This window comes from Xyrauchen texanus, chromosome 11 (genome assembly GCF_025860055.1).
Source record: "Xyrauchen texanus isolate HMW12.3.18 chromosome 11, RBS_HiC_50CHRs, whole genome shotgun sequence".
Taxonomy (NCBI): domain Eukaryota; kingdom Metazoa; phylum Chordata; class Actinopteri; order Cypriniformes; family Catostomidae; genus Xyrauchen; species Xyrauchen texanus.
The window spans coordinates 48,188,431-48,205,976 of record NC_068286.1 but is presented as its reverse complement, the minus strand read 5'-3'; the positions used below and the strand labels follow the sequence as shown (position 1 = coordinate 48,205,976).

Here is a 17,546-nt window from a genome sequence, read left to right as displayed (position 1 = left end):
AAAGATGCAAAATATGTTCCAAAAACATATATTCAACACATTTTCTTTGTGTTATTTTGCTAAAGTCTACATATCCACCTCAAATGTATGCAATAAAGAATACAAATCAAGCAGGTAGCCCAGACAGGCTATATTTATATATAACATTATCCAACATAAAATAAAAGTAGCAAAGATTTGGGTCATAATAGAGCTACTTTTAAATGGACATCATTACAAATAATAAGCTTTTATAAATTATAGTAAATAGTTTAAATTATTGTGTTGCATATTATAGTACAGTATAGTAGAGTAGACTTTGTGTGTGTGCGTGTGTGTTTGTTTGTGTGAGTGTGTGTGTGTGTGTGTGTGTGTGTGTGCATTTGAGTATGTTTGTGTGTGTGTGTGAGTGTGTGCATTTGAGTATGTTTGTGTGTGTGTGTGAGTGTGTGTGTGTGTTTGTGTGTGTGTGCATTTGAGTATGTTTGTGTGTGTGTGTGAGTGTGTGCATTTGAGTATGTTTGTGTGTGTGTGTGAGTGTGTGTGTGTGTGTGTGCATTTGAGTATGTTTGTGTGTGTGTGTGTGTGTGTGTGTGTGTGTGTGTGTGTGTTTGTGTGTGTGTGCATTTGAGTATGTTTGTGTGTGTGTGTGTGTGTGTGTGAGTGTGTGTTTGTGTGTGTGTGTGTGTGCGTGTTTGTGTGAGTGAGTTTGTGTGTGTTTGTGTGTGTGTTTGCATTTGAGTATGTGTGTGTGTGTGTGTGTGTGCGTGTATGTGTGTATGTGTGTGTGTGCGTTTGAGTATGAGTGTGTGTGTGTGTGTGTGTGTGTGTGTGCGTTTGAGTATGAGTGTGTGTGTGTGTGCATGTGTGTTTGTGTGCATGTGTGTGTGCGTTTGAGTATGAGTGTGTGTGTGTGTTTGAGTGTGTTTGAGTGTGTGTGTGTGTGTGTGCTTTGAGTATGAGTGTGTGTGTGTATGTGTGTGTGTCTGTTTGAGTATGCGTGTGTGTGTGTGTGTGTGTGTGTGTGTGTGTCTGTTTGAGTATGAGTGTGTGTGTGTGTGTGTGTGTGTGTGTGTGTGTGTGTGTGTGTGTGTGTGTGTGTGTGTGTGTGTGTTTGAGTATGTGCGTGTGTGTGTGTGTGTGTGTGTGTGTATGTGTGTGTCTGTTTTAGTATGAGTGTGTGTGTGTATGTGTGTGTGTGTGTATGTGTGTGTGTGTATGTGTGTGTGTGTGTGTGTGTGTCTGTTTTAGTATGAGTGTGTGTGTGTATGTGTGTGTGTGTGTGTGTGTGTGTGTGTGTGTGTGTGTGTGTCTGTTTGAGTATGTGTGTGTGTGTGTGTGTGTGTGTGTGTGTGTGTGTGTGTGTCTGTTTTAGTATGAGTGTGTGTGTGTATGTGTGTGTGTGTGTCTGTTTGAGTATGCGTGTGTGTGTGTGTGTGTGTGTGTGTGTGTGTGTGTGTGTGTGTGTGTGTGTGTGTGTGTTTGAGTAAGTGCGTGCATGTGTAAGTGTATAATACAGTCTATATGTCGATTTCAGTGGAAGATCTGAGTGATTCGTCTCACCTGTCTCTGCTTCTTCTGGAAGGGAAAGCAGCGTTACATCCAGCCACAGTGCACACATGCATCTCTTTAAGGTGCACATTCTTGTAGTGCAGTTTGACACTGTAGGAGCTTTTGAAGCTCTTTTTGCAGACGTAGCAGATCTTGGGATCAGGGCTGGAGCAGAGGTCACCCTCAGGGGATTGAGAGGAGAACTTTGATGGGCTTGTTCCATAGCTCATAGAGGAGATAAAACTTTCATGTAAGGCAGCCATGCTGGCTGCCATACCACCATTGTAAAGGCTGTACTGACCCATGCAGAACATGTCATAAGTAGGATCATTGATTTCTTCCTTGATTTTGATAACAGGCTGGTGCTGAGAGGGTGGGGAAAGGCTTTGTTCCTCTAAATCTCTCCGGAGGCGTCTTTCATCTTCTGCCCCTTGCTGTTCTTTATCCATGTTTCTCCCTAGGGTAGGCTGCTGCACGTCCGTGTCGATCAGCTCATCTCGGTAGAGCATCTTAGATTCGGATGTCTCTGACTCATTTTCGAAGTCACGCTCATGATCTTGGTCCTCAGAGCTAAAGCTGTCAATACAGCGCAGGTCACCAGTGCCTCTACCTCGAAGGCTCCCACTGCACTCTTCTTGGTCAGGACGGAGCATGCCTCTAAGGGCTAGACTAGGGTGCATTTCATCAATTGATGGAGACTGGTGTCCACCACCCCCACAATGATAACCACTGCTGCTGTTATTGTTGTTGTTGCAGTTGCCATTGATATTGTTATGGAGGTGGGATGGATGCTGGTGGTGGTGACAACTATCTTCACCATCATCATCATCTTTGTCATCATAATCATCTGCCACATCTATCACTTCTTTCTCTATCTTGACTGGCATGCTGGATTTGCGAGGCTTCTTTTTAGGTATAGTGTCAAGAGTTGTGGAATCTTGGGTACTGGGAGATGTGGGCAGGCGATGAGAAAAAGTCACTATTTCAGCTACATGGGTGTTATGGGAACCAGCAGCCAATATCTGTTGATGTTGGTCCATCAGAGATGTGCTGTTTGTTGTGGTAGGAAGGATTGGACTGGTGGGCAGAGAGACTGGGGGACTAACTAGGTCAGCAGGAGAGAGCAATGTGCGATAAAATGGTGGCACGGGTTGCACTGGCTGCACAGACTTCAGGGAAGGGAAGACAAGAGGGCTCTGCAGAGGTGACTGAATCATTGGGTCGAGAGGAGGAGTGGCAAAATTTAGTGGAGGCCGTCCAGGGCTAGTAAGAGAAAAGCCACTTTTGGCACTTGATATGACAGTTGTGGAAGAGCCAGAACTGGAACGAATGAGGTCCTTGTCCCGGTTGTTCCTCAACATGGGCATGTGTAGGCGAGGATTGGGATTGGCACTATGGCGGTTCCGACTGCGCAATGAGCTGAAGACCATGTTGCAGCCTTCAATTGTGCAACGGTGCTTAATCTTCAGATGCACTGCATTATAGTGGATCTTTAGGGTGCCCTTGTCGTAGAAAGTCTTGCCACAGGAATTACAGCAGACGCGACCCTTGCGTGAGGTTGCTCCCATTCGACGCATGCGATGCATTTTGGAAGAGAAAGAAGAGTGGGTCATTGATTTGGATTGTTCATTCTTTTCAAAATGGTGATGGATTTGGTGGTTGTTCAGATTGCTTGACTGCTGTTGCTGTCCCTGCTGCTGTTGCTTTTGTGGTGTATGCGGCTGCTGTGACTGCTGTGAGGATGGTGTAGGAGAAATGGGTGAAGCTCTGTTAGGTTCTGTCTTAGGTTCAATGGAGTTAGGTAAGGCCCCCATTGGTCCTTGACTGGGGCTCTGACCACCATGAAAAGGTGAGAGTGACACTTCAGACTCACTGGTCTCCACCGGCTCACTCTGACTGGGCAGATTTGCATCTCTCATTCTGAGACCTGATTGCTCAATATTCAGTCCATTTGGTGGAAGCCCTAACATGGGGGCTGACACTGGGTTTATGTACTGGAAAGGCAGTAAGAAAGCCAGACTGTTTGGGATGTTCTCAAAATGGTGAATGCTAGAGGGGCTGTTGTTCTCCAGGTGTGAAAGAAGGCCTGGACTACGTGTGCTATTGTTGCTTTCAATGAAAGTTCTGATTCCAGAGTCAGTCTTTGATGAGGGCACTGTGACTGCCTGGCCCTCTTTTTCCTGGATGGCCATCAATTCCACAATAGATTTGGTCTCACCAAAGCGCAGAAACTGTTGCAAGGTGATGATCTCCTCTTCCCGTGACATTATGGTCCATCTGTCCAGAACCTTGCCTGCAGCATCCTAGAGGCCATATCAGAAAAAAGACAAACACCAAAACTTATTGTTTCTGCATTTTAACAGGCATCTGAGAAGATAGAGATGATGGGGAAGGGGGGTGGGGAGACAAAGCCTAAAAAAAGAGCACTTAATGAAACAGGCCTCACTGTATCTTTTCTTTCTTAAATCGGCCATGCAAATATAGTCTATGCACACTAAGGCGAAACATGCAATGCTTAATAGAGTCTTCAGCAAGCAACTAGAGGCCACCAGCCTGCCTGATGTTGTGTTCAGTCTGATGGGTATATAGCTGATTTAAATATTGTGCTCTGTTTCACTGTTTTAATATATGTCCATTTGTCAGAAGGAAGGTTCACAACAATAAATGTGTCAATTTTAAAACAATTTTCATTTCAGTAAGTAATGTTGGACATAAAAATAAGGCAGCTCATGTTTATTTAAACATATATTTGAAATGGCCTTTGAGGTGACAGTAATCTTACATTACATTCATTAGTCGGGACGCAGATCAGTATTAATTGAACTTTATGTTAATTGGGGGACGCACTTCTTGCATAAGATTAAATATTAATGAAGGCATACTTTATCAAGATGATGGTGTCAACAAACAAATGTGTGCTTGTTTACTGTTATATATACAAATATGAAATGATTTAAATCTCATCATATCCTAAACTGGTCTTGGCTTTTCCAAGTTCCCAAATCCCAAGTTCCCAATCTCCACTCTCCAGTAAAAGCAGTTTATCTCCAGTTTATCTCCAGGAGAAGGAATAAGTAGAGTTGGGGTCTTCGAGTTTGGACTCGGACTCGACGGAGCTCGCATTGCGGTTTCATCGTGGTTAAAACCTTAAAATCAAGAGTCAAGTCCCCCACAGCATGTCTCCCACAGATAACTAAAAACAGGATATTGAAATAAAAACAGTATTATTATGGGATATGAAGTGTTTTAGGCACAATGTATCGACACATGTGGGCTTCTGGGGTCCACACAGTGTTGTCAGCTTGATGTGTAACTTTGAAATAGTCTGGAAAAAAAAATCTTTGTTGCTAAAGCAGACAGCGAATCTAAACTGATCAACAGCACCTATTTATTATTGACTGACTATTTTCAAAGCATTGACGAGCTGCTTAAATACATTCTTTTACAGCATTTGTCCAACATTCATCCACGCACAATAAAACATTAGTTTATTTGGGGCAGTGAAATGTTTTGTTTATACTTTAATTATAGACTATAAAATTCAATGACAGAGATTGTGTGATGAATTTAGTTGGCTATGAAACTTTTATTTAAATTTTTTATTTTATTTTATTGTAAACCACCAGGTAATTTATGCACATCTTTTTTTAGACTACATCTCTGATGATTTTGAAGGACAAGTCTGTAATTTTATGACTCAAAATGATTATTCTCCATGTTTTTGCAATTAAAGAAGAGCTCAATGAAATTTTCTTTGGTTGGCATTTAAAGATTTCAGACTGATTGCAGACCAACGCGGCTGCCGCTCAAGCAAATATCAATTATATTTTGTATTTTTGTATCTTCTGCGGCAGCTGCTGTGAGATGCACATGGACGCATCAGGATTTAGGTACACGAGCAGCACGCAGAACTGACCTGCAATGTGCGGTATCCCACAAATGAACTACAAAATCATGTCCGTGACGACATGGTCAGCATATTATCAGCTTTTACAGTGTTTCCGGATGTAGCATTTGCAGTCAAATTGAGTGCTAATTACTACTGAGTTAACTCATTTGTATGTTCTGTGTTTTTCCAAATCATTCTGCAGATTGAGAAAAGATTGAGAAAGAAATCTCAGTATGGACTATTATTTCTTTAGATAGAGGGGATGTAGCAGCCATTCATTTATTATTAACCCAGCCAATAATGTAAGAACTTGTTACATTGTGGACAAAAAGTTATTACGTTATTGGTTCAGAAATGTTATAATATTATTGACTTTTCTTACATTAAGAATGGAATATTTATTACATTATTGGCTGCTACATAGGGATCATTTGAAATAAAACTACATTTCGTTTAATTGACAAATTGAAAATGAGGTAAAAAATAAAAACTAAATTGAAACATAATAACTCTGGACGCAGATTTCACTTTCTTTGGTGTATGTTTGAGTGGAGGGAAAAAGCAACAAATAATTGAAACGTCAACAGAACACAATAAGAAGTGTGTTGAAGGACAGTTTTGTCTTTATACATAAAGCATATACTTTCATTCTGAAACCACTTATATAAAATATATATAAGAAAGGCAACAGAGGTGTTTTTATTATATTTACACTAGCAGACAAAAGTTTGTAATAATGTGCAGATTTTGCTGTTTCAGAAGGAAATTTGTACTTTAATTCACCAAAGTGGTATTCAACTGATCACAAAGTATAATCAGGATATTACTGATGTAAAAAACATCACTATTTAATTTTATTTGTTTTTGATCAAATCTAGACCGCAGCATCACTCCAACACCTTATCCTCGAGTAATCATGATAAATTGATTATTTGACACTAGAAATTATATTTATACACAATTATATACACCATTATATCAAACACAGCTGAAAGATATTTGGATCATTAGATGAAGCTGAACATTGTGTTTGTGTTTGTGTTGCACAGTATGCAATAGACTGGCGTGTCTTGAGGTCAATATTAGGACAGAAATGGCCAAAAAAGAAACAGATTTCTCTAGAAACTCATCAGTCAATCATAGTTTTGAGGAATGAAGGCGATGCACTGCTTGAAATGGCCAAAAAACTGCAGATTTCATTCAAAGGTGTAACTACAGTCTTAAAAACAAAGCACAACTGTCTCTAACAAGGACAGGAAGAGATGTGGAAGATGTGAAACTAAACAAGAGGATAAGTACATCAGAGTCTCTAGTTTGAGAAATAGACGCCTCACATGTCCTCCGCCAGTGTATATTGACAAACTGTTTTTCTTAATTGTGAATTAAAAGTTTAATAATTTGTGAATTTGAAATAAGTTTAAAATATCGGTGTTGAGTTTACGGTTACAATTGAATTCAGATTCATGAACAGATTCATTTGGACTCAGACTCGACTAAGGTGGTCTTGAACCCAACATCAGAAATAAGCCCCATTTCCAAAGAGCTTGTTGCTCGGACAGTACGGCCAGTTTTCTATTTAATGGTTTTATTAACCACTGAAAAATAAAACATTTGATCTTTGCCTACTTGCCCACTGCCAGCTGCTGACACATGGCAAGAGATTCTGCTGAGGGAATCTTGGCGGTACCTTTTAGCTTCGGGGTCAGGCCTGAACTTTCATATGTGAATAATTGACCCAATGTTTTGTCCTCTGGTACCTGTCCACCTTTCTCTCGTACCTTCACTACGTGTCTTCCGAAAAGAGCACTCAGTCATTTGTTATGCATGTCTGCTTGGACTTGAGAGCTCAGGGCACAGATCGTTTAAATTCAATTCTGAGATTAAGCGAGTTGTATTTGGCTGGTCAAAAAGATTACTCTTCATGTCATATGAGTGGTCATGATTTTATACATATTTCCTTTATAGAAGAAACTTTTTTAATAAGGTGTGCACCTTTAAACTGTAGTACAACAACCATGAACAAACCACCTGTTACATATTAGTTCATCATTGCTGTCATCTTCATGTGTCTGCGCTCTAACAGGTGTTTGATGTCCACAGGCACAATCTTTTAAAGTTACAATCTGAGTTTCATGTGTCGTCTGTAAATTGTCTATAAAATGTAGTTGGCAAGTCATTTGCCACAGGCTGTGATCCCGAAAGTGTGACACTACAGTATGCATGAACTTGCGTGTAAATGAAACTCCCATTTTTAGGGCAGAGAAAATATGTTTGCTCTTCTCATAAATGATCCAGTTTACCCTCTACAGGGCCTTTGAGACTCCCCTTGGCACAGAAGAGGGCAACAACAAGGGAGCAGTGCTTATTTTGAAGACAATTAGAGATGACACAAGACAAGGCTTTGTCTGCACCAGACTGCTAGGGTATATGAATGATACATGGATACTCTGGATTTTAAGAGCTGTAAAAATCAACAGCACAAAGCACAAAGGGCCTTAAAGGCACGGACAGAGAATAAATGTTTAAAGAGAGTAGGAGACTTAGAGAATGGTAGAAAGTGAAGAGAAAGGAGATGGTAAGAGCGAATGAGAGGTGGGAATACAGAATGCTTTCACAACAGCATGGTCTCAGAAATGTGAGCAAGATCAATTCCTCCGAGACAGCACATCAATAGTCACTGGGGTATTTGTTGTTAAATATACATTAAAAGACATTTTACTCTTTCATTCCGTGTTTGAGGATGAGTTTAGCTAGAAGGTAAAACTTTAGATTTCAGCTTCAACTATATTATTTCATATGGCACATTTGTTTGGGCTGTTGGATTCCAATTGGGAAACTCAAGGGGAAAAAAGATCATTACAAAGTGATTCAACAAACAAACAATCGGTTTCATACTTCTGACTGTTTTCTCCATCTTACACATTCATTCACACATCCTCAATGGTATTCATATCATACATGTTAATAATCATGTGAATAACACTGAATAATGACACTTATCACTAGCTGTAAAATATAATCAATACATTACATATACAATACATGTTACATATATATAATGAAATGTATAAGAACTGCAAATAGATAAGTTTGTGTATGCCTCTGCTCCCCGCCTTGACTGTATCCTGGGCCGATCACCGATCATCCGCTCGTTTATCACACGTGTCTCTGAGGGAACCTGTTATCAGTGCACAGACTGCTATTAGACTAGAAGAAAGGAAAATAAATGCCCAGCAATTCCTCTTTTCCTGGACTTTGAATTTTCCCGTGATTCATATTGGAAGCCTGATTGTTGTTCTCAACCCCTTTAGTGGACTTGTCACAGACTCGGATGGAATTTACTTGGACTTCTCATTTACATTTACATTTATGCATTTGGCAGACGCTTTTATCCATAGTGACTTACAGTGCACTTATTACAGGAACAATCCCCCCGGAGCAACCTGGAGTTAAGTGTCTTACTCAAGGACACAATGGTGGTGACTGTGGGGATCGAACCAGCAACCTTCTGATTACCAATGTATTATACAGTGCACTTATTACAGGGACAATCCCCCCGGAGCAACCTGGAGTTAAGTGTCTTACTCAAGGACACAATGGTGGTGACTGTGGGGATCAAACCAGCAACCTTCTGATTACCAATGTATTATACAGTGCACTTATTACAGGGACAATCCCCCCGGAGCAACCTGGAGTTAAGTGTCTTACTCAAGGACACAATGGTGGTGACTGTGGGGATCGAACCAGCAACCTTCTGATTACCAGTTACGTGCTACCCACATGACATGGACTTAAAGGGATAGTTCACCCCAAAATGAAAATTTATTTCTGAACACAAAGGGAGAAATTGTGAAATAATGTTGTGCTCAGTGATGTCATACACCAGTTTATGGTGACACCTCTTCAAGCTTCAAAAGAACACAAAAGTGTAATTCAGAAGTCTAATAAATTATTCCACGAGACTCATGATTGTTATGAAATCATACCATGAGGTTTGGTGAGCTTAAATTGAATGTATTACTGAGTGAAAATGTTGACTGACCGTTGATCTCATCAGCAGATTCATGAGACTGCACAAGAGCAGTATCACTCACGAGATGGGGCGTTCAAGTGAAAACTCATTTTGTTTATCTAAAAGCACGATAAACAAAACGAGTTAGTATTGCAGTTAGTATTGCACTGGGAGCAATACTAACAGAACACACCTGCACACAAACCAGAATAATACTCACTAAATATGAATAGATGCATATTTAAACCCAGCAAAATAAGCCTTTTTCAAGGCAATGGAATTTTAAAGATAACATGTTGGTAAAAATCCAAATAACTTTACAGATCTCCCTGTTTAAACAATGTTTTCATGCTTGTTCAATAAACCATACACAATGAACATGCACCTGTGGAACGGTCGTTAAGACACTAACAGCGTGCAGACGGCAATGAAGGTCACAGTTATAAAAACTTTGGACACTAAAGAGACCTTTCCACTCCAAAAGAAAGACGCCCAGGGTGCTGCTCATCTGCGTGTGTCTTAGGCATGCTGCATGGAGGCATGAGGACTGCAGATGTGGCCAGGGCAATAAATCACAAGACGCCTGAGACAGCGCTACAGGGAGACAGGAAGGACAGCTGATCGTCCTCGCAGTGTCAGACCACGTGCAACAACACCTGCACAGGATCGGTACATCTGAATATCACACCTGCGGGACAGGTACAGGACGGCAATAGCAACTGCCCGAGTTACACCAGGAACGCACAATCCCTCCATCAGTGTCAGATTGGCCACGATAGTCTGAGAGAGGCTGGACTGAGGGCTTGTGGGCCTGTTGTAAGGCAGATCCTCAACAGACATCACCAGCAACAACGCCACCTACGGGCACAAACCCATCTTCACTGGACCAGACAGGACTGGCAACAACGCCACCTACGGGCACAAACCCACCTTCACTGGACCAGACAGGATTGGCAACAACGTCACCTATGGGCACAAACCCACCTTCACTGGACCAGACAGGACTGGCAACAACACCACCTACGGGCACAAACCTACCTTCACTGGACCAGACAGGACTGGCAACAACACCACCTACGGACACAAACCCACCTTCACTGGACCAGACAGGACTGGCAACAACACCACCTACGGGCACAAACCCACCTTCACTGGACCAGACAGGACTGGCAACAACACCACCTACGGGCACAAACCCACCTTCACTGGACCAGACAGGACTGGCAACAACGCCACCTACGGGCACAAACCCACCTTCACTGGACCAGATAGGACTGGCAACAACATCACCTATGGGCACAAACCCACCTTCACTGGACCAGACAGGACTGGCAACAACGCCACCTATGGGCACAAACCCACCTTCACTGGACCAGACAGGACTGGCAACAACGTCACCTACGGGCACAAACCCACCTTCACTGGACCAGATAGGACTGGCAACAACACCACCTATGGGCACAAACCCACCTTCACTGGACCAGACAGGACTGGCAACAACGCCACCTATGGGCACAAACCCACCTTCACTGGACCAGACAGGACTGGCAACAACACCACCTACGGGCACAAACCCACCTTCACTGGACCAGACAGGACTGGCAACAACGCCACCTATGGGCACAAACCCACCTTCACTGGACCAGACAGGACTGGCAACAACGCCACCTACGGGCACAAACCCACCTTCACTGGACCAGACAAGACTGGCAAATAGTGCTCTTCACTGACGAGTCATGGTTTTGTCTCACCAGGGGTGATGGTCGGACTCATGTTTATTGTGGAAGGAATGAGCGTTACACCGAGGCCTGTACTCTGGAGCGGGATCGGTTTGGAGGCGGAGGGTCCGTCATGGTCTGGGGCGGTGTGTCACAGCATCATCAGACTGATCTTGTTGTCATTGCAGGTAATCTCAACACTGTACGTTACAGGGAAGACATCCTCCTCCCTCATGTGGTCCCCTTCCTGCAGCTCATCCTGGTATGACCAGCATGGCAATGCCACCAGTCATACTGCTCGTTCTGTGCATGATCTCCTGCAAGACAGGAATGCCAGTGTTCTGCCATGCCCAGCGATGAGCCCAGATCTCAATCCCATTGAGCACATCTGGGACCTGTTGGATGGGAGGGTGAGGGCTAGGGCCATTCCCCCCAGAAATGTCCGGGAACGTACAAGTGTCTTGGTGGAAGATTGGGGGACATCTCACCGCAAGAACTGGCAAATCTGCAGCAGTCCATGAGGAGGAGATGCACTGCAGTACTTAATGCAGCTGATGCCCACACCAGATACTGACTGTTACTCTTGATTTGGACCCCCCCCCCTCCCCCCCTTTGTTCAGGGGCACATTATTACATTTCTGTTACTCACATGTCTGTGAAACTTCAGTTTATGTCTTAGTTGTTGAATCTTTTTATGTTCAGACAAATATTTACACATGTTAAGTTGAAAGTGAGAGGACGTTTCTTTTTGCTGAGTTTATAATGAATATTTTAATATTAATATATTGATATATATTGAAAGCCCCCCTAAGAGTCCCCAATAATGTATGATTTGAGGATCATGTTTTATTACAACACATTACACAGCGCATAACAGCAGTTCAATAGAAAATCATATTCATAGCATACTCCTTTATATTTATAAACTGTGTATCATATAAAACATTCAGAAAAGGGTTTCATACATAAACATTAACCCTTTCAGAACATTACAATTCTTTCCTGCTCATCTGAAACACCTGTCTGCATTCCTAACCCCGAAAACAACAACTGATCGTTTCTATGGACGCCATTAACATCTCCACTGACTCCACACTTGACTCGTGATATATTTCATGCTTTCAAAATTCATACTATAGTTGCGATTGTTTACCAAAATTGGACATGTTGTCAGCCACTGACTGTGTCTTATAAGACAGAAAGTTTTATTCCTGCAGGGGGCGCTTGATGCTCTGAAAACCGAATCCTCCAATCATCCGCATTTAAATCTCACAATGTTTTATTGCAGACATTTTACAAAAGCTCGTTATGTTTGATCAAACTGGTCATTGCAAGTATTCAGCATCAGCATTATCTGCAAAAACATTTGAGAAATTCCTCATTCAGTAATAATTAACGACTGTGGTTGGCCTATCCTGGTCAGCGCTGAGAACAGTAACAGGTGCCACGTGATAGAGCCGTGCTAGAGGGGATTGAGCGATACCAACGGCGAGGGGACTTCATCAGCGTTGATAAAGAATATATATTTACCACCTTCTTCTTTGGGCTGTATTGTTTACCAAAGTGAGTTTAGAAATAGAGGGGCTAACCAGCTGTCATGATACAGGTCACAAGCGGCATCTAAGACGGGCTCTGTCACATGTGGAACCATTCATTATTGTCGCTCACCTCATTCCCATACCTATCCTTTTGGATATTACAGTCCTGATTCGAGGAATATCACACTGGGTCCAAACAAACGCTATAGAAGCTGAAGAGGAGGCTATATTCAAACTGACTGGCACGGTAATGTATAGCGTCTCTGCCCACATATCAGCCTTCGGTCCTTAGTCAACTTACCTGCATTAGCCAAACTACAAACCAGAGAAAGAAACACTTTTATATTAAGGCACTCATCCCCAATTAGCTTAATGTGGCCTCTACCTTTGCATTCTGCAGATTTGCCATCCTCAAATGAAATCTCATTAGAACCGTCCCCCACGCCTCCCAACACTATAATGGATTACACTGTCATTAAACATCCCTGACCCCTTTACATAATGTGGCTGAAGACTATTTGTGAGGTTAAAGACAATTAGTTAATAATTATTGCATTAAGTCGCAGGGTCTCATCTATCCATTGTGCAGTCGGCAAATGCTGCAACTGTGTCAACTGTGATGGCTGTATTTATCTCACTGCTGCCGGTGTCACTTACTGCAACCCAATAATGATCCAGGAGGCCCGAGCATTGTAAATGATCTCCGCAAACAAGCAAATGATGGCCACGTATTCACCATGACAACGTTGTCAGCAAAACAAAGTGGTCAATTAAGCAGTTAGCTGAACATCATATTAACACCCCCCCAGTCTTGTGTTAAAGGCTGAAGATTAAGCCTTTGAATACTGTCATTTTAGTGATCATCACTTATCACAGTCAGGGGATCATTAAGCCCTCAGCAAGATGGTACAGTGGGTACAGATAAGTATGGGTACAGGCATAGATTATTGCCCATGTGCTGCACAATTAGCTTTTTCTTCAATACTAGATAAATTACCTGATAATTGAATTTGCTCATAATTGGATATTTTCAGGCAGGGTCGAAATATTGCAATATCACATTCCCCACCTAACAGCCTAATGCTGCATTTCTATATATATATATATATATGCCACATGGACAACTGGTCTGGGAAATCACATTGATCCAGCAAGCTCAAGGAACTCCCAGTGGACATAACAGGAATTCACTATCAAGGGGTAGCGCTCATAAAGTATACCAGAACCCCAAAAATAAAATAAAAAATTCCTTCCCATGTGTTCACTACATCAAGGGAGGTTAAGCAAAGGTTTCCCTGTGATCTTAGAAGGTCTTGAACCCATGAATTGCTCAGTATTCTACTTTTTGACCCTTTTTTATTTTAACCAATGAATAATTGAGTAGGGAAGTGGAAAAAAAGGGGGGGAAATGCTCGGTCAAAGCCCAGTGCCTGGAGCAATGACATCAGAGGAAAAGGTCTCGCATGAGTCTTGTCTAACTATGATTGGTCAAATAGTGCATAATGACTATCATAGACCCCTCTCCTCTAAGATGGACAAGACGTACAATATTCATTTATGGTATAAACATGGTGATTAAGTTTACTAATAGTGGTACTAAGTGTGTGACATTGTGCTGGACAACACATCAAATACAATTTAAAGTTCACATTCAGACCGCCTGGACAAATGATAATAATGCTTATCTTTGGAGAATTAGTACACACACACACAGACTGAGAAAACCTTGATATCTAAATAAACTATTGCCTAATTTTCTATTATTATTATTTTTAGTGTTTTATTGTTTTATTAAGCACGTTATTTATTTATTTATTTATTTTTATGTATACATTTTTTCTCCCCAATTTGGAACGCCCAATTCCCAATGCGCTCAAGTCCTCGTGTTGGCTTAGTGACTCGCCTCAATCCGGGTGACGGAGGACAAATCTCAGTAACCTGAGACCGTCAATCCGCGCATCTTATCACGTGGCTTGTTGAGTGTGTTACCATGGAGACATAGCGCGTGTGGAGGCTTCACGCTATTCTCCGCGGCATCCACGCACAACTCACCACACGCCCTACCGAGAGCGAGAACCACATTATAGCGACCACGAGGAGGTTACCCCATGTGACTCTACCCTCCCTAGCAACTGGGCCAATTTGGTTGCTAAGGAGACCTGACTGGAGTTACTCAGCACGCCCTGGATTCTAATTCACGACTCCAGGTGAAACTACTCGCTGAGATACCCAGACACCCATCAAGCACATTATTAATAATATTTAATGTTAAATTGAATATAAAATAGCTGCAATTGACAGTCAGTCAGGGAACAAGCTGTTGTTTCTATAGTTATAGATTTTGTGAACACATGCAGTGAATATTGTTATTTTCCTGGTAAATTTCACAGGTAAAGATATTTTTGGTAAAAACACTGTTGAGCAGTTTTGAGAGTTTATAGCGCCCCCTATTATCAAACATTGATGTGATTTGCCTCGTTACCAAATACTGCCCTGTGTTTCTGTGTATTTACAGGTAAATTATTCAATATTAGTTGTTAGTAGTGTCTCCAGATGATGAATGAGAAAATAAGTAAATTTTCCAGATCATTACAAATGACAGAATTGTTTTTAGAAAAAAAACATGCAACTTCTAGACTTAGGCGCACTCAAGGACTGAGATGTCGCGTGTAGTTTCTGGCCCATAAGCCTCCTGAGACATAAGTCTGAGCAAAAACAACATTTCCATTGCAACATCCCAATGCCCTCTTGACCCACACTCATTGATTATATCAAGGCTTTTAAAGATTAGAACCTTTCACACAAAGAGAGAGAGAGAGAGAGAGAGAGAGAGAGAGTTCACATTCATAATACTGGTTTTGCCATTAGTATATTACTTGTAATATAAACCTGATCTAAGTGATCTGTATCACTACAAGTGTGACTGTAACACAACTCAATGCTAATGTGAGACAAAACTGAGATGTAGAGAGACTGGGGAAACAAATTGGTTCATATTAATTGGGGAGGATTTCTGCGATCTCCCTCTGTGAGAAGATGGGAGGGATTTTTATTAGGTCTGGGAAACAGATGTTAGGTGGACGTAGAGTTCTAGAGAGGGAGCTGTGGGAGTGCATGAGGAATGGCATGTCTCTGAGGGTTTTTGGTGCAATGTGTCCTTTCTATTCTTTCACATCTTCTTTGTATCACTCCATTGCTGTCTTGGCAATGTCTGTAGAAGGTGTAACATATGCACAATTTACTTCCTAGCTGCCATGTCTTGTATGAGTGTGATAATGAAAGTTCCCTTTCAAGTCGGCCTCTTGATGCTGCATCAGTAGCTGACGCTATGGGAACCCCCCAGAAGTGATGATCGCTGAAGTCTGTATAGAATTGCACATGACTATTAGCAGATGGCGCTTGATGCTCCGCCCCTTATGCGTGGGTCATTGTGGACATATAAACAGAAGCACAGCGGCACTTTTTCTACTATCGCAATGACATTTCTTGTGATCCACAAGCCAGACTCATTGCTTTGTCGTTCTAATCTGTACTTTTAAATAGTGAGAAATTATTCTCCCTGTTGTGCTAAGACAATAAGCGTATTCTTTGTACAGAAGTGTATTGTGTGTTGTATTGTTACATTTTGTGATTCTTTCTAGCTGAAGAAACTGAAAGAGCCGCTGCTAACGTGTCTCAAAACTCCAGTCCCCTCTCCTCCTGGTATCTAACCTTTGGAGCCGCAGAAGTCTGACCACACAAACGAGCAATGCAGGGACGTAATAAAGAGCTTGTGGAGTTTGTGGGTGATTTGTCACGGGCTTAGGCTTGCCATCTCTCCTCTTCTCCATCTCAAGTGACTTCAAATGTTCAGTAAACCTGTGAGGATCTGTGGCCCGCTCTGGTGTGCTGCGATCGATCGTGTTTGGCGGGGGAGATTATGTGAGTGATTCTTTGTGTCTGGGACTCCAAATAGTGACAATCTGTCACTCTCAGGTAAGGCACTGTAATTTCCAGCTGGGAATATGGGATAAAGTGGCCACTGAGACTGAGTTACCTGAAGTTTTCACTCGTGCCTCAACTAAATAAAATGTTCACCACGTTAGCACGCCTTTGAATTTGTCCACTGGTGCGGTTCTTTCCAGAGCTGCAGGAGCAGGTTGATATAACTTGGTGCTCTCCCTTTTCAGCAAAAGTTCAGGTCCTTGATGCTGCCTCCTTTATGCCGTTGGTTAGCACCACACCACGAATTTGGCACTACAGCCACGAGGATCTCTGTTCAAAAAATCGGCAGGTCTATGAGTGGCCCGGTGCCCTTGGAGTGACACCACTGACTGAGATTCACTTCACACTTTCCCCGTCATTATGAGCTGGATATGAGAGTGTGACATCTCCCCTGTTACACAGGACATCTCTGCCAGTTTACACTATTGTAGGCGGACAGCCAGAATGCTGCAATGTCGTGATACACACTTTGCATTTGCGCAAGGCCTTGGCACCGGTTAAGCCCTACATAGCAATTTCTTCTGGTCCCTCAAATGCCTGGAAAACACCTTCAAATTCCCAGAACAGCGCTCCTGCTCTTCCCGCTGTTTTGGGACAAGAACGAGGACTTGACAATAGTCTCATGACTATTTTTACAGCTGTTAGCACACACAAAAGGCCTCGTTGCGAGGTTTACCAGCTTGAACGACATAACCGCATTAAGCAGATGTCCCCTTAGGGCATGTTGACATTAGGAGTCATATATAGCCCCTGTGCACACTGGATTGATATCTGGACACGTGGCGCAGTCTGGAAGGGATCTTCAGCTGGGTACTGAACACAGTCACATTTGGCTTACTGCTTCTGTTTACAAAACGGCCGCCTCGCTTCAACAG

The 17,546-nt window shown here is 42.3% G+C and overlaps 1 protein-coding gene across 1 annotated transcript in view; it reads right to left on the bottom strand.

Annotated features, from left to right (window-relative positions):
• The window catches only part of bnc2 (basonuclin 2), a 126,302-nt gene that overhangs the window by 12,561 nt on the left and 96,195 nt on the right, over nt 1–17,546 (bottom strand). The window contains 1 exon segment of the mRNA XM_052137277.1: nt 1,543–3,833. Within this exon segment, the coding sequence (XP_051993237.1) occupies nt 1,543–3,833 (2,291 nt within the window).